The sequence below is a fragment of the Vidua macroura genome, chromosome 13 (assembly GCF_024509145.1).
Source record: "Vidua macroura isolate BioBank_ID:100142 chromosome 13, ASM2450914v1, whole genome shotgun sequence".
Taxonomy (NCBI): Eukaryota; Metazoa; Chordata; class Aves; order Passeriformes; family Viduidae; genus Vidua; species Vidua macroura.
In genome coordinates, this window is record NC_071583.1 from 9,348,759 (window position 1) to 9,374,962 (window position 26,204).

Sequence of the window (26,204 nt, forward strand, 5' to 3'; positions counted from 1 at the left end):
TCAAGCACTGGCAGGGTGGGCAGTTTTCCAGACGGACAATTAAGCAGATTAACTAATTACCTTAACCTTGGCAGGGTCCCACATCCCAGTGGCTGCCAGGGTACTGCATATCCGTGCTGGGCATTTGAGAGACAAATGTGGGGCAGGTTTGGGGCAGGTGAGGGGCAGGGCCCCCTCAGACCTTCCTCAGGACCCTGATAGTGGGTCCGACTGCCCCCTCCCCACGCCTACCCCTGGCGGGCGCGGGACCAGCCTCGGGCGAGCAACCCTGCCCGCCCCGCGGGCAGCATCCCCCCTCCACCGCCCCGCCGCGTCCTGGCCCCCGGAACCTGCCCTGGTGCCCCTCCGGAATCCACGTCCCGGAGGATCTGCGCCAGGGAGAACCCGTCCCCGGGAGTCCACCCGAACCTGCCGCGGACTGAGCTGAGCCCCACGGACCCGCTCGCCCCCGTGCCCGGCCCTACGGATCCCGTCCCGGCAGCGGCCTCGGCCGTGCCCCGCGCCCCCCCTCCCGGTGCGGGCGGGCTCCCGTGCGGGTGCCCGCGGCTCGGGGCGGCGCGTGACCGGCTGCCGCTGCCGCCGCCGCCCGCTCCGCCGCAGAGCCCGGCCCGCCCGCACCGGCACCGGCACCGGCAGGTCAGCGCGGGGGGCTGTGGCTCCCGGGGCACCAGTTCTGGGGCCGCCAGTGCTGCGGCGGGCGGCGGGAGGGGGCTGGCGGCACCGCGGCCCGCGCACCGGGCACCGAGCGGTGGAGCCGGCCCGGCGCGCTGCGGGTGGGGTCGGCGGGATGCGGCGGCCGCACCGGCCCCGCTGTGGACCCGCACCGGCCGCGGCCCGACTCCGCGGCGCAGCCCCGCCGGTAACGCGCACCGCGCCGCGGGGCCACCGCCGCAGCACCCTGACGGTCCCGGCCTCGTTCCCGGCCCGGAGGGTCTGAGCCGTGTGTGCGGCGGCAGCGCGGGGCACCGGGCCGAGCATCCCCGCCGGGATGCGGCCGGGACGCGCCAAGGTGAACGGTGCGCGGCGGAGCGGGGCCGCCAGCGGCGGGGACATCGGGCGAGGACACTGGGGATGGAGAACCGGGGAGGGGACATCGAGAGGGGCGCCAGGACTGAGCACTGGGGAGGGGACATTAAGGATGGAGCACTAGGAAAGGAACACCGTGGATGTTGGGGGTCAGGACCACTAAGCACCAAGGACCACCCACACCAGAGACACCAGAATGGGGAACACCGGTGGACATTGGGAATGGGGCCACTGGGGACGGGGACAGCTGGGAACAGAGCCCAGGGCTACCCGGGAAGGAACATCCAAGCCACTGTCTCTCTCCCTGGGCAGTGGGTGGCCAAGGGCACGGCACCATCACAGCCAGCTGCACGAGTTACCTGGGCAGCTGCCACGGATCCTGGCTCACCAAATCCCCATTCCCACAGGGTCGACTCGGTACTCACCATGGCTGCAGCACAGTTCGTCACATGGGGGATGCTCCTGGCCACCGGAGTCCCTGCCAAGGCCCAGGGGGTGCTGCCAGCAGGGCTGTCCTTGGGCAGGGACCCCTTGCACAGCCCTGCCTGGGGACAGCAGTGGCCAGGCCCATCCCCCACCTGGGAGGCATCGGGGGAGCCGAGTGGTGCCGGGGCCCCAAGGAGTGAGCGCTGGGGGGTCAAGCACCCCGTGCACTGGTCCTTGCCGCTGCAGGCAGGGGATGGCACCAGGGCACCCCTGGAGAGGGAAACCACTATGACAGGCGCTGATACCAAGGTCTGGAGGGATGGCAGCACAGTCACGGCTGTGACAGAGGAGTCGCTCATTGCCTGGCAAGGGCACGAAGCTGAAGGCCAGGACAGCTCCCTGCCCCACGACTCTGCACTGGGTACACCGGGCCCTGAGGTGCCCATGGACACAGGGGCAGACTCTCCAGGGCCACCCTGGGCAGGGCAGGGCCTCTCCCTGTCCAGGCACAGCGTCTCCAAGACAGTCGGCACCCCCAGCCCTCAGCCAACCATATCCACCACTGCCCTGGACCCCACGCTGGCAGCGGGCATGAGGACAGCAGATGCCCACACAGCGGGACACACAGTGGCAGAGGGACACATAGCGGTCCCGGGCCTCTCTCAGGATGCACAACTCACTTCAGCCAGCAGCCAGTCGGTCCCGCTGGGCACAGCCCCTGTCTCTGATCCCACAGGCACGGGGCCAGACTGGGGTCTCCATGCCAGCCCTGGCTCTGTGCAGCTGGTGGGCCGCTGGGGGGACACGGGAGGGCCCCCCAGCCCCTCCCCGGCTCTGCCCAGCTCTGCCCCACAGCTGCGCCACACTGCCCAGTCCTGGAGGCTGGCTGAGCCCTGGACTCGAGCGCTCCCGTTCCACCAGCGCAGCACCCGGAGAGCTCCACTCAGCCACGCCACCACCAGCCCCGGCGATGCGGGCCCCCGGACAGACCCTGGGACTACGGAGCAGCGGGGACCCCAGCCCGTCCCAGGGTCTGTCCTCAGCACCGGCCCTGCGCCACCTCCCGCCTCCAGCACCCCCGGTGCCGCGAGCAGAGGTAGGAGCCAGCGCAATGCGGGGGGACCCCTTGGTGGGAACCAAGCCCCCGCAGGTGTCACCGCCCTGCTCTGCTCTCTCTCGCAGGGCTGCTGCCTGAGGAGGACGTCGGCTCCCCGCAGCAGGTCCGGGGCGCCGTGGGCCCTGTGAGCGTCCCAAATGCCACCAAAACGACCCCACAGCCAACGGCACATCCCACCACGGGGACGCTCGGGACAAGGCACCCAGGTGATACAGGGCTGCGCCATCTGCAGATGCTGCGGGAGTCCGCCCCTGGGGCATCGGGGCTGGCGCGGGAGATGGCAGCTATCTTGGGCTGCCCAGCCGGGACACAGTGACACCTTCAATCAGGATTGCCACCTGACAACGGCCCTAATCTACTCCTGCCCGCAGGGATTAGCGCTAAATGCTCGGTGGGTGGGGGCTTCCCCAAGGGGATGGGGGACGTGACCGGGGTTATGCCACCCCTTGTACTGCGCGTCCTGAGAGAAAACCCCAGGAGGCGCCGGTGGGCATAGCCCCAGCCAGCACAGGGCATCCCCCGCTGCAGTGCTGGGGTGCCACATTTGATGCAGCCCACTGCGGGGTGCAGGTGTGGGCCGAGTGCCCCCAAGCCCCCCAGTTGCCCCTGACTGTCCTCCTCCTTCCTACCTGCAGACACGCCGGGGACGCAGACCCCAGCCCCCAGCACTGCGACCCCCTCGGCCACGTGGCGACGGGCAGGGATGACGCCTCAGTCAGTCCCCCGAGATCCATCATCGCCGCAGCCACAATCCACAGTCCGTGCCCCACCGGCGCTGGGGGCCAACGAGACCGGGCTGCGCTGGGCCGAGCTGCAGCACCAGCTGGGCTTCTCCTGGGAGGCTCACATCTATGGAGGGGCTGCCGTCTTCCTGCTGCTGGCGCTGGGCTGCCTGGCCGGGTTGGCGGGGACAGCCATCCTGCGGCCCCCACACCTTCTCCACGTTGTGGGGGCCCACGGGCTGCTGCTGGCCGCCTGCCTGCTGCGGGCCACCTTCCTGCTGCTGGATCCCTATGGGGCACGGGGCCGTCTGCCCACTCCAGCCCTGCTGCTGCTCAACACAGCCCCTTTCCCCCTGCTGCTCGCCGCCTTTGCCCTCCTGCTCCAGCGGCTGCAGCGCCTGGCCCAGCTTCAGCTGCTGCCATCCCGGCTGCGGGGGCTGCCAGCGCTGGGGGCTGTTGCGGCCCTGCAGAGTGCGGTGATGGGGGCCGCCGACCTGCTGCCGCCTCGGCTGGGCCTCACCGCTGCGCTGGGGCTGCAGGCGCTGGGCTGCGTGGCGGGGGCTCTGCTGCTGCTGGCGGGGCTCTGGGGGTGCTGGCGGGTGCTGCGGGCGCCCTGCGAGGGGCCGGGGCCGCAGCCGGGGCCGCGGGCGCTTCTGGCGGCAGCGGTGGCGGGGCTGCCGGTCTGCGGGCTGCAGCTCTTCAGCGCTGTGTGGCTGCGAGGAGTCCTGGGGCCGCACGGGCGCTTCTCCCGGCCCAGCTGGGCGGCACAGCTCTGGCTGCGGATCGGCGAGCTGGGCACGGCCCTGGCGCTGCTGGCGGCCGCCGCCGAGCCTGTGTGCCGCCGGTGCCGCCGCCGGAGCCCCGCCGGCCACTCCTGCTGGGCCAAGGCACTGCGGTACTTCTGCGCTGGCCGCAAAGCTGAAGCACCCGAATACCCCAACAACTGCTACGACTGGGCCGGTGGCAGCACCGGTGGCACCGGTGCGGAGCGGACACCCGCCAACGACATCTCCAAGAACCTCATCCGCAACCCGGCGGAGCAGCTGCCCCTGCGGGCTCTGAAGGACAGCAACGAGGTCTGGGCAGCTGGCACCGGGATGCCGGGGCTCAGCCCCAAGTGCCCCAACGTGTTGGCCGCCCGCTCCTGCGCCGCCTTTGAGCAGGGCTCGTCCCCCTCCCTGGGGGAGCTGATCTTCCGCCCGCCGTCCCCAATCGACCTCCGCCGCAGCATCGACCAGGCGCTCTGCCGCCGCCACCTCCTGCACGATGGCCTCTTCGGCCGGCCCCGCCGCGGCTCCGGCTCCTCACTGCACGGCTCCCCAGCCCCTGACAAGACCCCCAGCTTGGGGCGCATGGTGCGCTGCAGCTCGCTCACGGAACTGTCCGGCCCCCGCCAGCCCCACGGGACCATCACTGTCACTGTCACCGCCTCAGCCAGCTCGCTGGAGAGCAGCTCACTGAAGATCAGCTGGAACCCCTGGCGCCACGGGCTGTCCTCGCCCGACAGCCTGCCCCTGGACGAGGCACCCAGCCGGGCCCCTCTCCTGGTGCCCGCTGGAGCACCTGGCTGGGAGCGCGAGGGTCCCCGCGCCTTCCCAGCCCTTGGCAAGGCCGTGGACTCCCGCAGCCTCTCCAGCGACACCATTGAGCTCTGAGCCCAGACAGGCAGAGACTGGGGGCGCAGGAGGACGATGAGCCTACTGTGAGGGTGTGGGGGTCTGATCCTGCGCCCCTGTAGGACCGGGCAGGGGCGGTTCCATTTGTGCCAAACAAGAGAAATAAAGAGTTTATGCTGGGAGGAGACGGTCCTGTTGGCATGTGAAAGCCGTGGTGGGCAGCAGCACCCCCAGTCCCCACCAATTCCCACCCTGAGCAGCCAAGCTGGGTGTGCAGAGCTTTATTTCCTGAGATATGGACACACGGACAGATGGGCACACCCCGACGGACAAACCACGGACAAATGCAACGGCCACACTCATGCATCCAGCAGGGCCCCCTCACCAGCACAGCACCCTGCCAGTGGCGAGGGGCCCCTGGCCCCCAGCCTGGGAGGGGAGAGGGGCTCTGCCCAGGGATGGGGGGGGGCAGCTCTCCCAGCCACACAGCTCAGGGCATGGGGGGACCCAGCCCCCTACTCTCCCACAGAGAATGGCCTCATGGGAGGGAAGTCTTACAGGGCCAGGAGCCCCAGCCTGGGGGCAGATAGAAGGTTCCCTCCCTCACCTGCCCCTCCACCCCCTCACCTGTCACAATGCCAGGCCTCTCTTCCAGAGCACAAGGAGCTGGGGGCAGCATGCTGTGCCCCCATACGATGCTGCACTGCCTGGCATCACCCCTCCAGCCAGAGGGGGGCTGTGTGAGAGCCCCCAGGATCAGGTACTCCTGGCTCATTCTGCAGGGACAGGGAAAACAAGACCCTATGCTAAGGGGGGGGGCTGGGGGACACATGCAGGGCACAGCATCATCTACAGGATGCAGGCTTGGCAGCCAGCCCTGCTTGGGAGAGGCCCTGAACCCCAAGCTGAGTCTGCCCCTCTGCTTGTGCCCAGCAGCTCCAGAGCTATCTGCCCTTCATGAAGCCATCGAGGACACGGTCACTGCGGTCAGAGAGCCAGTAGCCGGCCATGGCGGCCACGGCGCCAATGAAGATGGCGGTGAAGACCATGTCGCCCTTGGCAGCCAGCGTGGCGAGGGCACAGATCATCACACCAAAGAACATCTGCTGCAGCACCACCACCTCGTCATCAGTCACGTCATCAAAGAAGCCCTTCTCTGGGGCATCTGCATGGACAACACTCGTGGGAGGGCACAGCTGACCAGCAAGAGCCCCCCACCATGTCCCACACCCCCTGCCCAATGTCTCCCTGCATTGCATTAGGCCATACCAGGGGGCTTGTCCTCAACGCACTGCCCGTCTCGGCGGATGTGGCCTTGGGCACAGACGCACCGGTAGCTGCCCTCTGTGTTCTCACACACCTCCTGCACCCCTGTGCACACTGGCTCCTCTTCACTGGCACACTCATCCACATCTGGGGGGGAGCCAGGGCTCAGGCAGGGCTTGGGCAGTGAAGAGGGGGCAGTATGGCCCCCCAGTTCATAGGAGGCACTCACCCAAGCACTTGGCTCCATCCCGCCAGTAGCCCTTGTTGCATTTCTTGCAGCGAGCCGGCCCGGCGCCCATGCAGCCGATGCAAGCCGTGGAGCAGTCTGCCTCAGGGAAAGGAGCCAGGGTTCCTGCCAGAGCTCCTTCCCAGCCCAGCCAGGGTTGGCCCCAAGCAGGGAAGAGCCACCTGCACGAAAACCCCCCACCTCCCCCTGACCTCGGCACTCGTAGGAGCCCTCTGTGTTGACGCAGTACTGGTTGGCTCGGCAATGCGCCATCTCTGTGCCACACTCATCTATATCTGCAGGAGAGATGGGGACGGCCCTGCTGAGCCTCAGCTCCGGGGACACAGCCCCCATGGCCCTGAGCTCATCCCTGGCCTTCACTCACCTATGCAGCGGTGCTCATGCAGCACCCAGCCCCTCTTGCAGCGAAGGCAGCTGGAGTCCTCGGGACCCGTGCAGCGCCCGCACGCCTGGTAGCACTCTGCGGGCAGGGAGGGACACGTGGACACAGGCAGGGGGGAGCTGCCGGTGCCCAGGCTGGACAGCACCGGTAGAGCCCCCACTTACCAGCACACACGAGGTGGCTCTTGTTCCGCGAGGCCTCATAGTAGCCATCACCGCACTCGGCACAGAAGGGGCCACCGTAGCCCGGGCTGCAGACGCAGAGGCCGGTGCCGCGGCGTGTGCCGTCACCATCGCATCGCCCATTGCCACTGCAGGGCTGCCGGGGCCCACCGGCACAGGCTGCACGGGGAGAGACCAGCCGGCTGGCAGCCGGGACAGAGGGCAGCAGCCAGGGGAGCCCCTCCAGCCCCACCAGCACCCCGCTCATCCCACAGTTACTCACACCGGCAGTCCGGGCCGTAGGTGCCGGGCGGGCAGCAAAGCATCAGCCTGTCCACACACAGCCATTGGAAAAAGTCAGGGTGCTGCTGCTGCCTGGGGAGGGGAAGATACAGCACTCAGCCCCCTGCCATCTGCCTGTGCCCCTTGCCATGCCCATCCCTGTCCCCAGACTCACTCATGGAACCACCACTGCTCCACGTGCTCCTCACTCCGCTCCAGCAGCTGGTGACAGGCAAAGTCCGAGGGGGCACAGACACCCTCCAGCACCTCCAGCAGACGGGTCTCACTGCAGGGACACAAGCCAGTGTGGAGTATGACGTCTGGAGGAGCTGGGCTCCCCCAGCCCCTCACTGGGGTCACTTACCTGTGCTGGTACTTGGACAGCTTCTCCTCCTCCCAGGCTGTGTTACCCCCACCAAAGCCCTCATGCTCTGTCCGCTCCAGGCCCTGGGTGCATGGAGGAGCGGCAGTGCAGGTACGGAACCCCCCATAACCTCTCCATCCGTAGGGTTCCACGAGACACATCACCTCCAGGGACCTGCCACCCTCTCCCCTCCCCAGAGCCCAGTCATTTTGCCCCCGGGAATGCTGTAGGAGTGCCTCCACTTCACCACTGTCCCCTGCCAACCACCCCTCTATCGGGCCCTGTCACCACCCTTATCCCCCTGGCCTGGGATGCCTCTGGGACCCCCAACCACATCACCCCATCCAGGACCCCCTTTTCCCCCGCTCACTGTCACCTCCAGGCCGTGTCCCCCGTGTCTGCCACTCGTGGGCCCCTCCCGTCACTGTACCCTCGACCCCAGCTCCCCCCCGAAGCAGCGGCTGTGTCAACCCACACCCCTCGGCGCCATTACCCCCCGTGTGCCCCCTCGCCGCGGCCTCCATCATTCCTGTACCCCCCCGCCGCGCACCCTGATGAAGCTGTCGGCGAGGCCGCGGCAGGCTCGGCACGGCTCGGCCCCATCTCGGTGGGGGTCGGGGTCGGCGTGAACGGCGAGCAGGACCCCCCCGAGGAGGGCGGCCCCCAGGAGGGCGGCCCCCAGCCCGGGCCCCCTGCGCCGGGGCGACCGCGGCAGCAGCGGCAGCGGCCCCATCGTCCGCCCGCCCCGCCCGCACCACGTGGGCCACGCCCGCTGACTCAGCGCCCGCCGCCCCCGCCAATGGCCGCGCGCCGCTGCCGCCGGCCCCCCGCTCCCAGCCAATCCGCGCCGCGCCCCGGGCCCGCCCACCCGCGCCTTAAAGGGGCCGCGGCAAAGGCCCGGGGCGGGGGTAGCGCGGACGGGCTGCAGGCGGTGGCCCCGCACGGAGCGGGGCCGGCTGCCCGGAGCGCACCGCACCGGCCCGGTTCTCGCCTGGCCTCTAAACATTCCCCCCCCCCATTTCCAGCTAAACCAGGTGGCTTCACCTTCACCCCCTCCACTCAAGCTGGTACAGTTCCCTCTCACTGTACCCGAATTTGCCCAGTTTCCCCTCATCTCACCCTAAACTGGTCCAATTTGTTCTCACACGTTCCCCCAAACTGTCCCAGTTGCCAATCATCCCTCAATGAGCTGGTCCAGTTCCCCATCACCACCCCAAATTGGTCGACTTCCCCATTCACCCTCCAACCAAAAAACCCCCTTCCCCTTCACGCCCCAAACAGCCCAGCCCCCTTCCTGTCCCCACCCCCCTATACCTCCCCATCATCCCTCTCCATGCCATCCGAGTCCACCCCATTACCCCCTCCCAACCCATCCCAGTCCCCGATGGACTCAGAGCTGGACTCACACTCAGCAAAAGCACTGTCACCCCTTTATTCTCCTACTGCCCGCTGCAGCGCCTCGGCCACCGCCGCCACGTATGGCTCTAGACACCAGCCCCTCTGCCGAGCTGGGCCTGCCAGTGCCTGCAAGAACCCCTCCATCTCGCTGGGCAGTGCAAAGGCAGGGGCTGCCCGCAGCGCTGGGGGCACTGCCGGCACCAAGGCCTCCAGCCGGGCCACCACGTAGTGCCCATTGGCCACCGCCAACACTGGCATGGCACAGGACAGAGCCGCCGCAAACACCTCGCAGGGTGCCACAGAGGGGACATCGTCAGGGTCAGGGTTGTGCCGGGGCCCAAGGCTGCTTTCAGCAGCCCCGGACTCTGGCACAACCCTGGCCCCGGCATCCCACTGCTGTGCAGCAGCCACGGCTGCCGGAGAGAGGAGGAGGATGATGGTGTCGCTGTCACGCAGTGCCCGGTGGTGCTGGGCGTGCAGCCAGGGCAGTGGTCCCAAAGCCGCTACCCCACTGCCACCCCCGGGTGCTGCCACCACCGTCAGCCCCAGTGAGTGCAGAGCTGCCATCAGGGCACACGCTGCCCGCTCCGCCACCGGCTCTGCCGCGTGCAGCAGCAGTGCCCGCCGGCCTTGCAGCAGACCTGAGGGGGAGATCATCAGTGCCCGGATCCCTCTAGGCACCCTGTACCCACCCTGTGATGGGAGCCGTGTTGGGAAGCACCCACGATGGGGGAGACTGTCCCCTGCTTCTGTCACCCAAGCTCTGCAGCACCCCCTGTACCCAAGCTAAAGAACAGCCACGATGGGAAGCAGCTGAGACCACCACTGACGTGAGTCCCTCACTCCCCTTGCCGAACCCTTTACCTACCCTAAGGGACAGACATGGTGGGAGGCAGGTTGCAATCTGACCCCTCCCTCCCCCCATAGGGTTCTCACCCTCTTCTCTGTTTCCCTACACCCCTACCTACCCTATCAGGCAGGCAACATGAACTAATCTGGGTGGGGAGCTCCTCACTCTGTCCTCTGACCCCTCTAGGATAGGCATAGACTGCCCACTCCCCCCGAAGCCCCAGGCTCAACCCACACTCACCCTTGGAGTCATAGCCAGCCCTCAGGGATTTCAGCCATCCTGCAGGGAGGAGAGGCAGTGAGGTCTCAGGAGGGGTCCCAGGCCAGGCACAGCCCCCAGAAGTGCACCACTGACCTTTCATGTCCTCCTTCTTCAACAAGAGCAGCAGTAGGAGACAGGTGGTTCCCAGTAGCACTCCCATCCACACCACTGCCCAGTGGGTACGCAGGTCTGCAGGGCAGGATCTGCATCCACCAAGAGCTCCCAGCACCCAACAAAGGTCTCCAGTGGCTCCACAGGAGGCCCTCCCTCACCCTCCCTCCCTCAGCCCTTCCCTCCCTCAGCCCTCTATTATCCCTCTCTCCCCAACCGTGGCTGTCAGCACTCACACTTGTGCAGGGGACAGGCCCAGAGCGCAACCCCAGTTCTGTTTGATGGGTGCCACAGCTGTGGGGGACACAGGGACATGTCAGACACTGCCCAGTCCCTGCCCACTGCCCACTGGCTGCTCACACTGACCTGCTGGCACTGCCCCACTGCCACGTCCTGCTGCAGATCCTGCTCCAGCAGCCCAGGGTGCCCTGCTCCCTGCAACAACACAGCAGGTCAGACAGCAGTGCCACCACTGCTGGACACAGGGGTCCCTGTGCCACCAGTGCCACTGCAGCCAGGACATGGGGTCCCTTCCTCTTTACCCTGCTGGTGAAGCTGGCAAGGGGTGTGCAGGCACCCCGCTCCACGGCACACAGTGAGGAATTCCCCCCATGCTCCAGCAGCAGGAGGTCATCGGGGCGGCCGGGCAGCGCTCCTGGGAATGTGCCAGGAGGTGGGTAGGTGGCGAGGGGAGGCCAAGGAGGGGTTCCCCCCAGCTGGACCCACAGGCTGCCACTACCCTCCCACCCCAGCAGTACTCACGGTCCCGCAGGCACTGGGTCAGCCGGACCTGCCCACCGCTCCACACCTGTCCCAGAGAGTGGATTAATAGTGCCTGGGAGTGATGTGGGGCTGCCCATGGGGCAGCTGTGAGGCAGAGTGGTGTCCTACCTGCACGCAGAGGTTGGGGTGTGGCCGCAGCCCTCCAAACTCCTGGGGTCCCTGTGAGTGCAAGGGATGCTCCATAACTGTCACCACCATCCTTCACAGAGCCCCCAGTGCCCCACAGAGCCCCACTCACCTTTCCCCCGGCAGGCTGCTGCAGGCCAGGGAGGGGTTGGCAGGGCCCGGAGGGCGCTGGCTGCCAGCAGGGCACCAGCTCAGCCAGGAGGTCGCAGGGGGCTGAGAGGGAGCAGGTCAGCACCTGCCCCTCGATGTGCAGGACCAGCCGGCTCTGCGCCCACAGTCGCTCCCAGGCCTCAGCATCTGCAGCGGCACCAGGAGAGGAGTGTCACTCCATGTGGTGTCCCCTCAAGTCCCCCTGTGTCCCAGCCCCCTAAAGCCCAGCCTCAGAGTGAAGGTACCATGAGAGAAGGGGCACAGGGTGGCCCGTAGTGGGTCCTGGGTTTCCGGCCAGACCTGGGAGTGGGGAGAAAGACAAGAAAAGTATTCATGCTGTGGCCGTGACCTGGCTGGCCCCCTTGGGATGCCAGAGGGAGATACATGGAGCTTGGAGCCCCTCTTTAGTGGCCACTTATCCTGCGACCCCCGCAGTGCCCGGTCGGATGCCCACCTGCAGGCAGAGGCAGGGCAGCACCTCATCCACCGGCAGGACATAGTTCATGGGACTGCTCTGCTACCAGCAACCAGATGTGGGTCACCCCATGGCAAATTGCCACCAGCAGGGTCACCCAGGGGGATCTCGTCCTAGGGGACCCTCTCCCAGCACACTGCCTATAACACAGACACAGCTTCTCGGGAACGGGGAGGAGGGCAGAGACCACAGAACAGAGAGGGTGGGGGGCAGGGAATGGGGTGCATACTCACCGTGGTCACCACACGCCCCGGCCCACTGGTGCCTTGACTATGGTTGTGGTAGAGCCAGAGTGTGTAGCTGTGCCCTTCTGCAGCCCCCTCCACCTCCACAACCACCTCCTTCTGCCCCGGGGAGACTCGCAGCCTGGGCACTGTATGAGAGGCAGCTCAGGTCACCCAGCTCCTGGCACTGGCCGCCCAGCACCATGGCATGGGGCACAGCACCCCCAGGGTCACTCTCGCCCCTGGTATCCACTGCCCAGCTCTCCCCAGGGGATGCAAACCGAGGGGGGGTGACGCCAGCACCTACCTTGGCACTGGGGTACAGCAGCCTGTGCTGCGGGCCACGAACAGTCTGTGGGGACAGCGAATCAGTGGGCACAGGGGCTGGGGCCACTGCAGGGGACCTGCCTGGGCTTACCTGGCACCCGCTGCTGCTGGCTCAGCCTCTGCCGGCCCCGTGAGTTCATGTACGCCGAGATGTGGAGTTCGGAGCCCAGCGGCGCCTCGAAGCACCGGAAGATTACCCAACCCTGGGCAGGAAAACCACCACCCCACTGCGGTGAGGCACCGGCACCGCCAGCACCCACCTCCCTGGGGCACGGGAACAGGACCCCCATGCCACAGAGATGTGCTGATGCCAGCGCCCACATCCCCAGTGCCCAGGGACTGACAGTGTTGGGACACCCATGCCCGGTGCCCCACATCTACGTACCACGGTTCGGCCGCGCAATGTGGGGCCCAAGGGTGCCCAGACCTCCACGGCCACACAGCGGGATGAGGCGTACGCGTGCCCAGAGAGCAGCAGCAGCCCAGTAACGTTGGGCTGGGATGGGCTGGCCCCAGCCGCTGGTGACCACTGTCCCCCATCACCGCTATCCTCTGTCCCAGAGGTGCCCGGCTGCGCGGAGAGGCGAGACTCGGTGGCGGTGCTGGTGGCAGGTGGCAAGGCCAGGCGCACGCGTGCCTCCAGGCAGGGCACACAGGCCATGGGCTCGGTGCAGCGCAGTGCCGGCTCCAGCCGCAGACGAGCCAGGGCCAGCTCGTGCCGGGGCCCGGGGGGCTCTGTCCCGCACAGCACATCGGTGTCTGGGGGGACAGAGAGGGCAGCACGGGGGTGGAGTCCCCATGCCCCGGGAGGGGTGGGGGCCATGGCATGGTGATGGCACTTACCCAAGAGGCGGCAGGTGAGGCCCTGGGGGAGGCAGGGGTGAGGCCGGTGGTGGTGCCAGGTGCCCGACGCCTGTGCGCTGGTGACACCAACCCACCTGGGAGCAGGCCAGGGTGTCGCGGGGGTCCCCACGGCCACCCGCCGACCCCACCACCAGCACCACCAGCAGGAGCTGCCCCAGTGCGTGCATGGTGGGGCCGGGGCCTCGGGGCGCCCCGGCCCCACGCTGGCTACTCCCCACCAGCCCCTCTCCTGGCTCCACGGGCCCCACCGCCGCCGACGGCTCCAGCTTCCTGCTCTGATCCCGGACACCCGGGTCCTTGCGTGGCGTCAGCAACCGCCCTGGGGTGGGGCCTCCTGTTCCCGCACAGACCTCGGAGGGCTCCGTGTCCCGCCACCTTTGGGGACGGCTTGGGGCCCCACAGAGACGAGCTGGCTCCATGGCACGGGCACGGTGCCAGGCTGGCCCCAGGCAGCCCCAGCGGTTGTGGGACATGGTGTGGCAACCGTGCTGGTGCAGGCTGTGCCCAGCCGAGTGTGTCCTCTTGCCCCTCCGTGCTGCAGAGGAGCACTGGACAGCCCCTAATCCTCCAGAAAAACCAACAAATCCCCCCCCCGTACACCAGAGAGACAACAGGGCAGGGTGAAATGACACCTTTATTGCTTCCCCCCCATATCAAGTCCTGCTGGCAATGTCGAGGCAAAGAGCAGGGCCAGGCTGTGCTCAGCACCTGCCTCTCTAGCCACCTGTGCCTGGGCAGGGAAGGAAGCCTCCCCATCTCTCAGCTTCTTCCTGCACCATCCCAACTCCTCACTTGGCTGCAGCATCCAAAGGGGCTTCTATGGGCTCTCCTCTGGAGCAGGTCCCTGTATGGGAATAAAGCTGCCCCTGCTTGGGACAGCATCTCTGCTCCTGGCCACAGATGACAGCTGGATGCTCACTCTGGCCCCAGCAGTACACTGCATGACTGAGGCCAGTCCTGCTTGGACCCCTGCAGCCCCTCCCGGGACACCAATGGATGCCCCTCCTGCTGCTGCAGTGGGCACATGCTCACCTGAGCCCTGCCTTTTCCTGGCAGAACCCCTGCCCTCACCGGGGGGCTGCGTCCAGCCCTGCACCCCCTGCAGCCATGCCCAGCTCAGGCTCAGCCTGGGCACTCAGGTGCCAGAAGCTGCACTGGGGGGCCGGGGTGGGGGACTGCCTTCCCTAGCCCCCACCTCCAGCAGCCGATGCAGGAGGCCCCCTGCCCTGCCCCAACGGCAGTGGCGAGGGGCCGGGGGGCTGCCCCGCAGGGCTCCCAGCAGACCGGGCAGCTGTCGGGGCAGGCGGTAGGTGGGCAGTGGCCGAAGGGGGCGGGGGACATCGCGGGGGCTGCAGAGCCGGCTGAAGTATGCCAGGACCCACCCGCCGCCGCGGCCCGCCGCCCCCAGCTCCCCATGCAGGCAGGCCATGGCTGCCCCAAAAATGTCATGGGCATCCCCGGGCGTCCCGTCGGCAATCCCGACCTGCCACTGATGAAAGAGCCGGGCACTGCCCCGGCTCCAGAGGAGGAGGACAGTGCCACGCTGGCGGCCCACGCGGCCCCGCTGGGCATAGAGCCAAGGCAGGGCACCCGCCTGACCCAAGCCACCTGCTTCCCACAGGTCCAGGCGCACGTCGCAGCCCAGCCCTGTGCGCAGCCGCTGGGCCAGGGCACACACCAGCCCCAGGTGCTCCTCTGAGTCTGGCGAGTACAGCAGCAGCACGGGGCGCCTGCCAGAGACACCTGCAGGGTGGAGGGGACAGCAGTGACATCTCAGCTCCGTGTCCTACTGGCATCCCCTGGCATCCAACGGCATCTGCCATCCACCACCCTGGGACCCCCTGTAGCCCAGGAACTGGCAGCCCCTGGCACTCCAGCCCCTCTTGTCGTCCCTCCTGCAGCCCCCTTGGGTGCTCCTCACCATCATTTGGCCTCCAGGCACCACGGCAGTTGAGGAGCAGCACAGTCACCACCAGTCCCAGTGCCAGCACCAGCCCCAGCAGCCCGAAGTGCCTGTGGGAGACTGGGAGAGGGGCAGTAAAGGGGCTGTCTGCCCATTTCCACTGCCCCAAGTCCCCTCCAGGACCCTCTCTCACCATCAGGACAGAGCAGCTGCTTCCGAGCAAAATGCACGTCCGAGCGCCACACCTGGGGAAGGGGATGGGTAAGAGAGGGACCACGTTGGGTCCCCCATAGCACAGATGACTGCACAAAGGTCACCTTACCAGCACGCAGCTGCCCAGGACCTGCACTGGCAGCAGCAGCGCCAACTCCCCTGGAGCAGAGCCCTCTGTCTGCAAAGTACAAAGGCAGGGTCAGTGCAGGTCTGTACTCACCACGTCCCCCCCAGCCCTGCACCACTCACCTGTGTGACAGTGTAGAGTGGGGCCTCGGGTTCACACTGCCCACCCCGGCGCTGGCACAGGGCTGCACTGAAGGCTGCAGGGATGCGGGAGGTGAGGTGCAGGTGCAGCTGGAACCCCCGGACACTCACTGAGACATTCCAGGCAGTCTCTGCGGCCATCAGAGAGAGACGGGAGGTTGCAAGATGCCCAATGGGGTGAGGGGTGCAAGGGAGCCCAGGGCAGGGCTGTGCTTAGCCCAGGGCTGCCTCATGCCCATAGGACTTACCTGGCTGGTGGGGACACTCCACATGGCTGCTGTTCTTGTAGGAGAACTGAGGGGAGGTAGGATCAACAAAGGGCAGGGTGAGCTGCCCTCACCCACCACAGCCCCCCAGCCCCTTCTGAGATGATGCCCACCCACCCACAGGGACTTACTCGGAAGCAGAGCTCGGGGTGCACGTCCACCTTGTCCAGTATGTACACCTGGAACAAATGGAGAGTGTGTCACAGTTACCATCTCTGACCCACACAGCCCACAGGCACCCCAGTGCCCACCCACTGCCCTATAGGGACCCTGAGATCCAGTGGATGCCTCAGCCAGTGACATGGTCCCACATCTTGTGACACTTCAAGATCAGGAGCCCTCACCTGCTCATCCTCACTAGCTGTGGAATTGGGGATGTCGTGACAGGGTGCAGCCTCATCTGCTGCCTCCCTCCAGCAGAGGGTGGCCTGTGGGTGCAGGGGGCAGCTGGCACTCAGCACCATCGCCATCTGGTCCTTGCTGCTGGTGCTGTAGTCATGAAAGTGCACCGAGGACCACAGCTCGGGGCCATCTGTGGGGCACCACATCAGCGGGGTGAGGAGACAGTGAGGGACACCCTTGGGATGCAGCTCCCCTCCCCACAGGCACCAGACACTCACAGGCATCTGGCCGGTCACGGAAGGGGCAGTGCTTGCTCCGTGGGCTGTCATGGTGGGAGTAGGAGGCCTGGGGCAGCAGAGCATGGTGGTCAGAGCAGGATATGCCCCCACCCCTCATGCAAGGGCAGAGGAAGGGGCTCTGGTGGCTGTGGGGGAGGGCAACCCACCTCAATGCACAGGCAGGGCACCAGAAACTCATACGGCAGTGAGATGTGGTGGCCTCCTGGCACCAGCACCTGCAACACGGAGGGAGCATCAGCTGGCAGGAATTGTCTCCCTCAGTCTGGGATGGGGGTGTCAGGGGGTAGAGCCATTACCTGCTGGTGGAAGGGCCGGGGCAGCTCCTCACACTCCAGGGCCAGCTGGTGGCACAGCCGCACCATGAGGGCAGGACCCGCGGGCACCCACACCTCAATAGCCCGCACCTCAGGGACCCAAGCATGGGTAAAGACAGGCCCTGCAGAGCAGGCAGGGGGTCAGCTGGTACCGGTGTCCCCCCAGGACACCTCCCAACCCCTTCAGTCTCACCGGGTGGCTCAGCGGTGACCATATGGCTGCAGCTTAGGGCCAAGCCCCGATCTGGGATGGTGCGAAGGGAGACGAGGACTTGCCGCCCGCTCTCTGCCGGGAAGCAGTCGAACTGCACCTGCCACTGCGGGGAGCAGGGCGTCAGCGGGGGGACTCCGGGCCTTGGTGTGCCCCGCTCCACTGCCCGCCGCAGACTCACCGTTGAGCTGCCCAACACCCGGCGTCGCTGCCAAACCTGCAGCCAGCCAGCGCGGTTGGAGTCCAGCTCCAGGAAGGTGAGCTGCAGTCCCCGGACACCGCCGAGCTCTGCGAGAAACCGGCGTGGGGTGCTGACATGGGTGGGGGAACTGGCTGTGTGTCCCCTGCCGCGGGGATGCCCGGCCTCGCCAACCCCGCCCGTACCTGAGGTGGGGAGGGCCAGGCGCACCCGCAGGCAGGGCTGGCAGGGCTGCGCGGGAAGGCACAGCCGGGCAGGGCTCAGCGACAGGGCGGGCGGCTCCAGCGGCGGCACGGGGCGGGTAGGGCGGCGGCAGCGGGGGCGGCTCAGCGTCCTGTCGGCTGCAGGGGGAGAGCAGACGGGGGGGCGGCCGTGCGCCGGGAGTCCCGCAGGCAGTAGGAGCCCCGGGGACTGGGAGTGCTTGGAAGGGGGGGAGCCCCGGGGAGTCCCGGGGAGGTGTAGTCGGAAGGGAGTTGCCCCGGGGATCCAGAGTCCTGACAAATAGGGAGCCTCGGTGATTCGGAGTCCTCGGAAGCGGGAATCCTTGGGGTTCGGGAGTGCTCGGAAACAGGGAGCTCCGGGGATCCAGAGTCTTTGGAAGCGGGGAGCCCCAGGAGCCAGGAAGTTTCGGGGATCGGGAGTCCTCGGAAGCGGGGAGCCCGGTGCCCCGGAAACCTGGAGCGCCCCGCCCCCGCCCCCCCATCCTCCAGGACGCAGTAGCCGCGGGCAGGGGAAGCCCCCCCATCCCGCCGCACCCTGGAGCCGGTATCGCCGGGCAGGAGCAGCCCCGCGCTGACAGCCCTGCCCCGCCGCTACTCACCGGTGGCCCGGCACTCCTGCAAGCAAAGAGACGGGGGTGAGCGCGGCGCCGCCCGCCTCCCACCTTCCCCCGCCACTTCCCTTCCCCGGCACTCACGAAGTTGGCGGAGACCCGGAGGCGGGTCACGGCGGCCCCTGTCCTGGACGGTGGCAGCAGCAGCAGCACGGCGGCAGCGGCGAGCAGCACCGGGCGCCCCATGGCCGAGCGCCGCCGCTCCCCGCCCCGCCCCGGGCCGGCCCCGCCGCATTCCTCCACCGGCACGTGCGGCCCCGCCGGCCCCCCCCCGCCAGGCGGCGCTTCCTGCGGCGCAGACACGCGTGGGAGAGCGGACGGTGCTTTATTTCCATAGAGCAACACGCGGAGGAAGGGGCACGCACCCCAGGGACCCTCCACGGCCCCAGCCCTCGGGGGTCTCCCCCTTGCATGCGAGCTCGGGGCCGTGGTGTGGCTCAGACACCCACCCCGTGGTCCCCGAGGATCCCCCACCCACCGGAGCTGCGCCAGCGCTGCCCCACAGGACTGAACTGCAGAGCTTCAGCACCTCACGGAGCCCACCTATCCCCACTCATTTCTTCTTCTTCTCCTGCGTGCTAGTGAACCAGGAGTCCAGCAGCTTCTTGCTGTAGTAGAGTTGCCAGCCATGCACCTGCGCGGCCACCACCACCACCAGGTACATGACAGAGACGGCCGAGAAGCCGAAGATGAAGCGGTAAGCTTTGCCGTGGCGGTACAGCTGCTGTGCCATGGGGAACATCTCCATGGCCCCGTAGATGAGGGGAGCTATGGAGAAGAGGCCGGTGCTGATCATGGAGAGCACCAGGTAGCTGATGTTGTTGCGGGGGAAGGACAGGAGGCCCAGGAGGGAGGGCAGGATGCTGAGCAGGTAGGGATACTCCCACTGGTAGGGCATGGCCACCTGGTCGTGGGGCAGCAGCTTGAGGTGCCCCACGACCATCTGGGCCAGGAGCAGCAGCCAGATGACCACATGCGTGTAGATCAGCTTCTTGATCTCCGACTTGAGGGTCACGCTGGAGAGAGAGTGTGGGGGCCATCAGGGCCAGTTGGGGTCGCGTGTCCCCCCCCGGAATCCCGGGAAAGGGGACACCTACCTCATCTGGTAGTGCGAAGCCACGCGCTCCCGGTGCTGGAAGTCGCTGCCATCGGTGCCGGCGGCGCGGGGACCCCCGCGGGAAGCCATGGCGCTGTCCTGGGGAGACACAGCGTCAGGCGGGGCCGCTCTCCCTGCCCGCCTCCCCAGCGCAGCCCCGGCACAAGCCCCCGGGGCCTCCCCTCAACAGCGACAGCCCCGGGGCTCCCTCCCCGTGACCGCCCGGCCCTCCGGGACATCCCCGCGGTGACCCCCCCGGGGGTGACACCCCCGGCCCGCCGCTCCCCTCCGTGCCGCACCTGCGGGCGGGACCCTCTGCCCGCGCTTCCGCTGCTCTATGGCCGCGGCCGCCGGCTCCGGATGCCGGGGGCACCGCTCGGCGCAGGCGCGGCGGTGCCGCCATGGCGGGGACGGGGAGCGCCGCTACCGCCGCCGCCGCCGCCGCCGCGCGCGGGCTGGCGCGCCCGGGACCGGGAGCGCGCGCCGCGGGGTCAGCGGGGCGCGGGGGGGGGTGTGGTGTACATGGGGTGCGTTTATCTGTGGGGTGCGTGTGTGCGTGGGGTGCACCCCATGGGTGTGCTGGCACCTGGAGATGCACACGCGTGGGGGCTGGTGGGAGCCCACTGGGGGCGCGCACGCGTGGGTACAGAGGGGTTATCAAGTTGGGGTTATGGGGGGCTTGTGGGACTGGGGACGTACCTGTGGGGTTCACCTGCAGATGTGTGAGCACAGAGGGGCTGCGGAAGCATGAGGGTGCAGAGACGCGTGGAGAAGAGGGCGGACAGTGGTGGCTGAGATTTATGGACACGCAGAGTGGGGTGCAGGGTAGGTGCTGAGGGAAGTCCCACCTGTGTCCCCCTGCAGGTGGCGGCGGCTGCTGGGCCCCAAGGAGACGCTGAGGCTGTTGGAGGGCTCTGTGGTGCACCGGGAAGGTACCTGCGTCAGGGGAGAATGGGGGCAGGGGAGACAGTGAGGGAAGTCCATCCTGACCAGACTTCCCCTCACTAGGAGCCCTGTTGGCACTGAGCAAGCCCCCCGGCCTCCCCATTCTGGGTGAGTACAGGACAGCAGTAGGGGGTCTGCAGGGGTGGGGGTGCCTGTGTGGGGGGCTCAGCAGGTGCTGACTGCCAGCATCTCCCCAGGGCGTCCTGGGGACCTGAGCCTGGAGGCACTGCTGCCGGCACTGAGACGACGCCTGGGCCTCGCTGCTGAGCTCCACGTGGTGAAGGCTCCTGCCAGGTGTGGTAGGAATTTCCAGGCTGGAGGTCCTGGGGTGGAGCTAGGGCTGCCTTTCCCCTTCCAGGTCTCAAGCAGCCATGTCCCACAGGGAGTATTCTGGCCTTGTCCTCCTGTCCAGCTGCTACCACACCACTAAGAAGCTCCAACAGTTCTTCACCAGTGCTCGTTGTAGAGGCCAGTACCCTGCCACATATCGGTGAGTCCTTGGGACCCTGCCATGCTGGCATGGAAGTCCTGTCCCCTTCTCACCACCTTACCCTGCAGTGCCATCACCGTGGGAGTACCGGCAGAGGTGGAGGGTGAAATCTCCACTGGGCTGTGCTGGCAGCAGCAGGGGGACAGAGCCATGGTAAGGGGGTGCTGGTGGGCTGGGGGCACAGGGGTACCCCAGGGAGTGCTGAGGGCTGTGCTCTGCAGGTGGTGCCGGTCCGAGCCCCAGGACGCCGCAGCCTGGCCAGGAAGGATGTGAAGAGCACCCTGACACGCTACCGGGTGCTGAGTGCCGCGGGGGGCTGTGCCCTCCTCCAGCTCCAGCCCAGGACGGGTGAGCGGCCCCCCAACACCTCCGCCACCGCAGGCATGCTTCCTGACCCCTGCAGTCTCACCTTCTCCCTGTTCCTGCCCAGCCTTCCCAGAACAGCTCCAGGTGCACCTGACACTGCTGCTGTGCCCGGCCCTGGGCGACCATAAGAACTCTTCCCGCGTGGGCAGGGTGCTGGGAGTGCCCTTCTTTCTGAGCCTCGAGACTGCCCCGACCCGCACACAGGTACATGGTCAGGGTGGATGGGTGGGACATCAGCACAGCCCTCAGTGATCCCACTGAGCTGCCCACTCACATTGCAGGTACTGGACGAGGAGTTGCTGTCCCGGCTGCGGCTTTCTCCACGGCAGCTCCATCACCTCCCACTCCACATCCACCTGCAGGAGCTAGTGCTGCCCGAGGGCCCCCTCTGTGCCCCCCCGCCACCCTACTTCCTGCACACTCTGCACTCTCTGGGGCTGCCTGAGCATTAGGAGCCCTAGTGCTGCAGGGGGACACCCACTCCACCCTTCTACTCTCTGCCACCCCATTAAAATCCCCCCCTGCTGCCTGGGTGGTCCAGCACTCGGTTCCTTTCTTGGCACACAGAGGATACATTTCTCCTGACTGTCCCTCTGGCATTGCTGAGGGCACCAGCCCTCGCCACCACTCTCTGCCTGCCCTGGTTCCAAGTGCTAGAATGCAGCAGTGTCATCACCCACCGCAGCTCTGTCTGGCAGGGCCGACCACAGGCAGGAGCAGAGACCGCTTTTCCTGCCTGCTCTGCCCTGGCAGCCCCAGTTCCCACCCACAGCCCCATCCCAGGGGCAGTCCTAACCCTCCTCACAACTCACACACAGAAGGTCCGAGACAGACTGCTTATCATAGAATTATTTTAAAGGGGAGGGAGGGAGGAGGTGGGTACCACGACACAGCAGTGGGAGCTCTTTAGGATGAGAGGCAGCCAGTGTTGGCTCAGCAAGGGCAGGCAGGGTGCTGTCCACTTCTGGGGGTGTCTCAGTGTCCCAAGTTTTCTGCAGCCCATTGGGAGCTACTGTGTGCTTCTGCTCCAGGCACAGGGTCGTTGCAGGAGCTTGGCAGGACGGAAGGAGCGTGCAGAACCCTGGGTTAGCCAGGGGTTGCTGGGGGTTCTCTGGGGTGGTGGCACTGGCACCCAGTACAGGGGACAGCCATTGTTCTGGGGCTGTGCAGCTTGGGGCTGCCTAGGCAGGTGACCAAGCTGTGGCAGCCCCTTGCTCCCAGCAGAGGAAGCCCAAGGCTTTGGTGGTGCTGGGGGGTCAGAGCTGGTGGAAGAGCAGTGGCTCTGTTGCCCCAGAGGAGACAGCTTCTCTGTTGCTGTTCTGGGCTGGGTCACCTCCGTCGTTCTGCCCCCTGAGGACACAGAAGACTTGGAGGCACTGGGCACCGTGGTAGGAGATCGATGTGCTCTCTGGGGCACCTGGGTGGTTCTGCCCCCTGGGGACAGGGGGAGCTTGGGGGCACGAGGCACAGTGATGGGGAATTGATGCTGTGCTTGCTTGGATACATGGGTGGCTCTGGCCCCCGGGGACACAGGGAGCTTGGGGGCACTGGGCACAGTGGTGGGGAATTGATGCTGTGCTCGCTTGGGTACATGGGTGGCTCTGGCCCCTGGGGACACAGGGTGGTGGGGAGTACTGGCCACAGTGGTGGGGGGCTTGTCCTGGGCTTGCTGCTGTGGTGACTGGAGGTTCTTCAGGGAACAGCCTTTGACCATCAGCTTCACGCGTGCTGACGGAGGCTTGGGCACAGCTGCCTGCAGGGAGACAGCAGGTAGTGGGGGGCTCAGGGTGTCTGGGGGGTGTGTGACCCCCATCCCCCCAGCCTACCTCCTTGTAGATGAGCTCAAACGCTCCAATGGAACAGGTGGGGTTGTCCTTGCGGTCGAGCACAAGGCACAGCGTGTCCCGCTGGACGTTGGCACAGAGCCGTCGGGTCACTGCCGAGGAGGGGCTCATGGTGGGGCAGGAGTTGATCTCCAGCAGCCAGGGCTGGCAGTCCTCCCCAACGAGAAAGTCAGCCCCGTAGAGCTCGAAGTTGCCCTTGCGGAAGCGCACCCGGTCCCGGGCACTGCGCAGAGTGTTCAGGATCGCCGCCTTCATGCCGGGCACCAGCACCTGGTGCCAAGCATCCGCCTGCCCCAGCTGTGCCAGGTATTCCTGGAACTGCTCGTTTGACCAGATCTTGTCTGGGGGCACACGGGGGTCCTGATCTGGTGACGTCTTGTACCACTTCTGGACAGAGACGTTGCAGAGGTGCCTGGCACTGGGGCAGGGAGAGGGGGGCTGGGTCAGGGGGTGCCAGGGTGCTGGGGTGTGGGGAGCCGGGGTGAGGGGTGAGGGGCACTCACCGCTCCAGGTGATGCAGGGAGAAGGGCCGGGAGCAGAAGCGCAGGTAGCAGTCTCGGTAGAACCAGACGGTCAGTGGCTTCCAGTCAGTCACAACAAACCATTGCCGGATGTCGAATTTGGTGCCAAAAATGGTCAGCAGCCGCTCCACGTACTTCTGCACCACCCATCTGCCCACCTGCACCGAGGGTGCTGTGCAGCTCCATGCCAGCTGCAGCATCTCCTCCAGCCGCATCATGCAGATGATGCCTGGGAAACATAGTCATAGTGGGACCCCTCCTAAACAGGGAGCTTCTGTGTGCTCCCTGCTTCCCCCAGCCTTACCCCTGCCTTGGGATTCAGCACCAGGCTTGAGGATCCAGACGTTGAGCTTGCCCTCCATGTCAAGCTGGGGCAGCTTCTCTGCCAGGCTCTGCAGCAGGTTCTGGCACTGCTTCCGCTGCTGTCTGGTCAGCACCAGCCCTGCTCCCTCACTGTGGAGGGGAAGGGGTGCTCAGCAGCAGCCCTGCCATGGTGCCCCCCCCCATCCTACTCAGCACTCACTGTGCCACACGGTAGTATTGCTGCAGGAAGCGGTCCCAGTCGATACATGTCCTGCAGGGGGACGGGGTGCTCCTGTCAATGTCCTGGTGCTGCAGAACGTCCAGGTGCTGCTTACAGACCTCCAGGGCTTCCTCCACCAGCTCAGGGTACAGGGGGGAGCCTGGCCGTGCTGTGGAATGCTTGGGGTGAGAGATGTGACTCCTATGCCAGCCTTGGCCAGAGCCTCCCTGTGGGGGATGGGGTTGGGAGCAGAGCACCCATAAGCTGGGCTAGTAGGAGGGATTGGGAGATCCCAGGCCGCAGCTGTGAGCAGAGGCTGTGCCTCCAAGCTCAGCCATCAGTTTTCCCTAGCTGTATTCTCTGCCATCATCCCCAGGCCCAGCTCCATGTACCCACCTGCCCCCTTGGCAGAATTTGGGACCTGCTCAGTCCTCACTGGCCTGTCCCCAGCCTCCTCCAAGGCCAGTTTGAGCAGGCTGCGTGCTGCTGTCAGGCGGAAATCCTCTGCAAGAGGGAGGCATCATCCCCAGCCAGTCCTGCACAGGACATTGGAGCAGTGGGAGCACAAGGAGGGACGGGAGGGCAACAGCCTTCAGCTCACCAATGAAAGCTTCTCGATCATCCATGGTCCCCAGCCGGTAGCACCGGGGGAAGAAGGTGTTAGGGTCAGCTTGCTCAATCCACGGAAGGTTTTGTAGGCTGAGGCACAGCCCCTCCTGTTTAGAGGAAGTTGTCAGACCCTACTGGACCTCATCCCCCTCCCCAAGGGCTCCAGCCTCCCACCTTGGTGGTGAATGCATCCACCCGGGCATGGTGGTTCACCACGCTGTCCTCCTGCAGCAGCTGACAATCAACGGCCTCAAGGAAGTTGGTCCAGATGAAGTTCGGCAACTGGTCCCGCACCAGGTAGGACTGGCAGAGGGAGGAAGCCAGGGTGGGACACGAAGCCCCCATCCCACCCTCATCCCCTGTCCAAGGCTGTGCCCATGCCTGAGGCAGTGGCAGAGCTCAGCCCCAGCCCTCTCCTCTAACCATGAGGTCATGGATGCCGTCGGGGTCCTCATCACACTGCTCTTCCTCCTCAGCAGGTAGCCATGGGTAGAGCAGGGGGTCTGTGGTCCCCAGAAAAGGCTGTGCCCCACCACGTGGGTTCAGCAGTACCTCCCTCTGCCTACCACCACCATTACTTGGTCCTGTCTGCAGCTGCTGCTTGTTTTGGTCTCCACAATGCTGCTCCAGCTGTCTGCCCATGCGGGGGAGCTTCCTCTCCACCCAGCCCCGGGCTCGCAGCAGGCGGCGGATGATGGGGTAGGGGCCCTGTACCGTGAAGATCTTCTTCTCCTGTGCAGAGACCAGTGGGCTCAACCAGCCCCAGTCCTGGTTCCTCTGGCTCAGCTCTCCTGAGCCAGAAATGCAGTAAATGCAAGCAGGTGGCATTTGAGGGGTGTGAAATCAGGTCCCTCACCTTAATGGCCATCTCCACATGCAGCTTGGCCTTCTTGAGCTGCTCAAGGTTTAGCAAGCGCTGGCAGCCAACCTGGTGGCTGGTGGTGGTGGCTCTTGAATGCCCTATGAGGACAGCCCTGTCTGAGCCCACTGTCCCCATGTCCCCAGTCCCACTGGGCAGGCATGGAGAGGTAGGAAGCACTGACCTGCCTGCCTCTGACCTGACCTTCGGGCCCTTGAAAGGGTAGTCTCCGACTTGCTGAGTCTTGTGCCAGTGTCCCAGCTGCACTGCACAGTCCCAGGATGCCCCACTGTGCCCTTGTCCCCAGCCTCCTGGGCCGGGAGGTGGCTGAAGCGTACCCTGCTCAAGTGCTGTCTCCGTCTGGGGGTCTGTGTGCCTGCAGTGCCGCTCTCTGTGTCACATTGTCCCATGGTAGCCCGAGGAGAGCTGTGGGTGGCTCTTCCTCCTCTGTGCCAAGCAGGTTGGCCTATTCCCCTGTCCTGCTGGGGACTTAAGTCGGAGTCCAGCACAGGACATGGCCTCTAACCCCAGTACCACTGATATCAGAATGCAGGATGTGGCTCCCCCAACCCCAGCACCACTGTGATGTCACAGCCCCAGCTCCAGCCACCACAGAAGCTCCACTGCACAGAAGGGGGGACACAAACAGCCCCCTATGCCCATGGCCAGCCATCCCCCACTCAAACCTCGCACCCTGCCCAAAATCCTTTTGTGCCCCACAAGCCAAGCCCCTTGCTGTCCCCAGGCCGACTTCAAGTCCATTCATGCTCTCCTGACACACCCCACGGCCCCTCACACACCATCAGGGCTGACCCCACTGTTTGCTGTTGCCGCACTGTGCCCCTCCAGTTCCATGTCCTGCTCCCATTCCATGATCTGTCCCCCAAGGCCACGATGCCCTCCCCCCATCCCCCGGTGCGGCCCACA

The 26,204-nt window shown here is 66.4% G+C and overlaps 7 protein-coding genes across 10 annotated transcripts; 2 read left to right on the forward strand and 5 right to left on the reverse strand.

Moving 5' to 3' along the window:
* Positions 1–563: 563 nt before the first annotated feature.
* PRRT3 (proline rich transmembrane protein 3) lies at positions 564–5,107 on the forward strand. The gene is made up of 4 exons (XM_053989605.1): positions 564–636; positions 1,434–2,548; positions 2,635–2,775; positions 3,205–5,107. Exons 2-4 carry the CDS (start codon positions 1,453–1,455, stop codon positions 4,944–4,946), a joined length of 2,979 nt encoding a protein of 992 aa, XP_053845580.1. The 5' UTR covers positions 564–636; positions 1,434–1,452; the 3' UTR covers positions 4,947–5,107.
* Positions 5,108–5,172: 65 nt separating this feature from the next.
* On the reverse strand, positions 5,173–8,356 carry CRELD1 (cysteine rich with EGF like domains 1). Of its 2 annotated transcripts, none has more exons than XM_053989608.1 (10): positions 8,160–8,356; positions 7,610–7,692; positions 7,421–7,531; positions 7,247–7,338; positions 6,967–7,143; positions 6,785–6,880; positions 6,612–6,695; positions 6,403–6,498; positions 6,177–6,320; positions 5,173–5,683 (listed from the first exon to the last, which is right to left on the reverse strand). In XM_053989608.1, exons 1-10 carry the CDS (start codon positions 8,340–8,342, stop codon positions 5,679–5,681), a joined length of 1,071 nt encoding a protein of 356 aa, XP_053845583.1. In that variant the 5' UTR covers positions 8,343–8,356; the 3' UTR covers positions 5,173–5,678. The 2 variants fall into 2 exon arrangements, with proteins under 2 accessions (XP_053845583.1, XP_053845581.1); XM_053989606.1 differs by having other exon boundaries at positions 5,173–6,072.
* A 671-nt stretch (positions 8,357–9,027) lies between these two features.
* IL17RC (interleukin 17 receptor C) lies at positions 9,028–13,666 on the reverse strand. Its single transcript, XM_053989297.1, is given in 19 exon segments — positions 9,028–9,648; positions 10,098–10,136; positions 10,212–10,307; positions 10,466–10,523; positions 10,596–10,664; positions 10,772–10,884; positions 10,992–11,037; positions 11,121–11,171; positions 11,251–11,435; positions 11,534–11,588; positions 11,743–11,805; positions 11,997–12,136; positions 12,295–12,339; positions 12,406–12,517; positions 12,700–13,073; positions 13,158–13,179; positions 13,253–13,558; positions 13,561–13,623; positions 13,625–13,666. Coding segments are annotated over 19 exon segments (2,472 nt in total). The 5' UTR covers positions 13,652–13,666; the 3' UTR covers positions 9,028–9,040.
* Positions 13,667–13,794: 128 nt separating this feature from the next.
* IL17RE (interleukin 17 receptor E) lies at positions 13,795–18,250 on the reverse strand. 3 transcript variants are annotated; one of them, XM_053989300.1, is made up of 16 exons: positions 18,109–18,250; positions 18,013–18,028; positions 17,378–17,533; positions 17,175–17,281; positions 16,976–17,099; positions 16,765–16,904; positions 16,615–16,683; positions 16,448–16,514; positions 16,172–16,359; positions 15,959–16,006; positions 15,810–15,855; positions 15,544–15,692; positions 15,404–15,472; positions 15,275–15,326; positions 15,100–15,201; positions 13,795–14,921 (listed from the first exon to the last, which is right to left on the reverse strand). In XM_053989300.1, exons 1-16 carry the CDS (start codon positions 18,208–18,210, stop codon positions 14,314–14,316), a joined length of 2,043 nt encoding a protein of 680 aa, XP_053845275.1. In that variant the 5' UTR covers positions 18,211–18,250; the 3' UTR covers positions 13,795–14,313. The 3 variants fall into 3 exon arrangements, with proteins under 3 accessions (XP_053845275.1, XP_053845274.1, XP_053845273.1); XM_053989299.1 differs by having other exon boundaries at positions 17,175–17,533; XM_053989298.1 differs by having other exon boundaries at positions 16,976–17,533.
* An 82-nt stretch (positions 18,251–18,332) lies between these two features.
* JAGN1 (jagunal homolog 1) lies at positions 18,333–19,499 on the reverse strand. The gene is made up of 3 exons (XM_053989302.1): positions 19,420–19,499; positions 19,122–19,219; positions 18,333–19,040 (listed from the first exon to the last, which is right to left on the reverse strand). Exons 2-3 carry the CDS (start codon positions 19,208–19,210, stop codon positions 18,578–18,580), a joined length of 552 nt encoding a protein of 183 aa, XP_053845277.1. The 5' UTR covers positions 19,211–19,219; positions 19,420–19,499; the 3' UTR covers positions 18,333–18,577.
* Positions 19,426–21,464, forward strand: RPUSD3 (RNA pseudouridine synthase D3). Its single transcript, XM_053989301.1, has 9 exons — positions 19,426–19,610; positions 19,985–20,052; positions 20,129–20,173; positions 20,263–20,359; positions 20,448–20,555; positions 20,624–20,708; positions 20,777–20,903; positions 20,986–21,125; positions 21,203–21,464. The coding sequence occupies exons 1-9, from the start codon at positions 19,522–19,524 to the stop codon at positions 21,371–21,373; spliced, it is 930 nt and encodes a 309-aa protein (XP_053845276.1). The 5' UTR covers positions 19,426–19,521; the 3' UTR covers positions 21,374–21,464.
* Positions 21,465–21,757: 293 nt separating this feature from the next.
* Positions 21,758–26,135, reverse strand: TTLL3 (tubulin tyrosine ligase like 3). The gene is given in 12 exon segments (XM_053989766.1): positions 21,758–21,972; positions 21,975–22,674; positions 22,748–23,183; positions 23,269–23,515; positions 23,591–23,739; positions 23,810–23,978; positions 24,206–24,313; positions 24,411–24,525; positions 24,593–24,721; positions 24,842–25,150; positions 25,275–25,378; positions 25,462–26,135. Coding segments are annotated over 12 exon segments (2,895 nt in total). The 5' UTR covers positions 25,688–26,135; the 3' UTR covers positions 21,758–21,769.
* Positions 26,136–26,204: the final 69 nt, after the last annotated feature.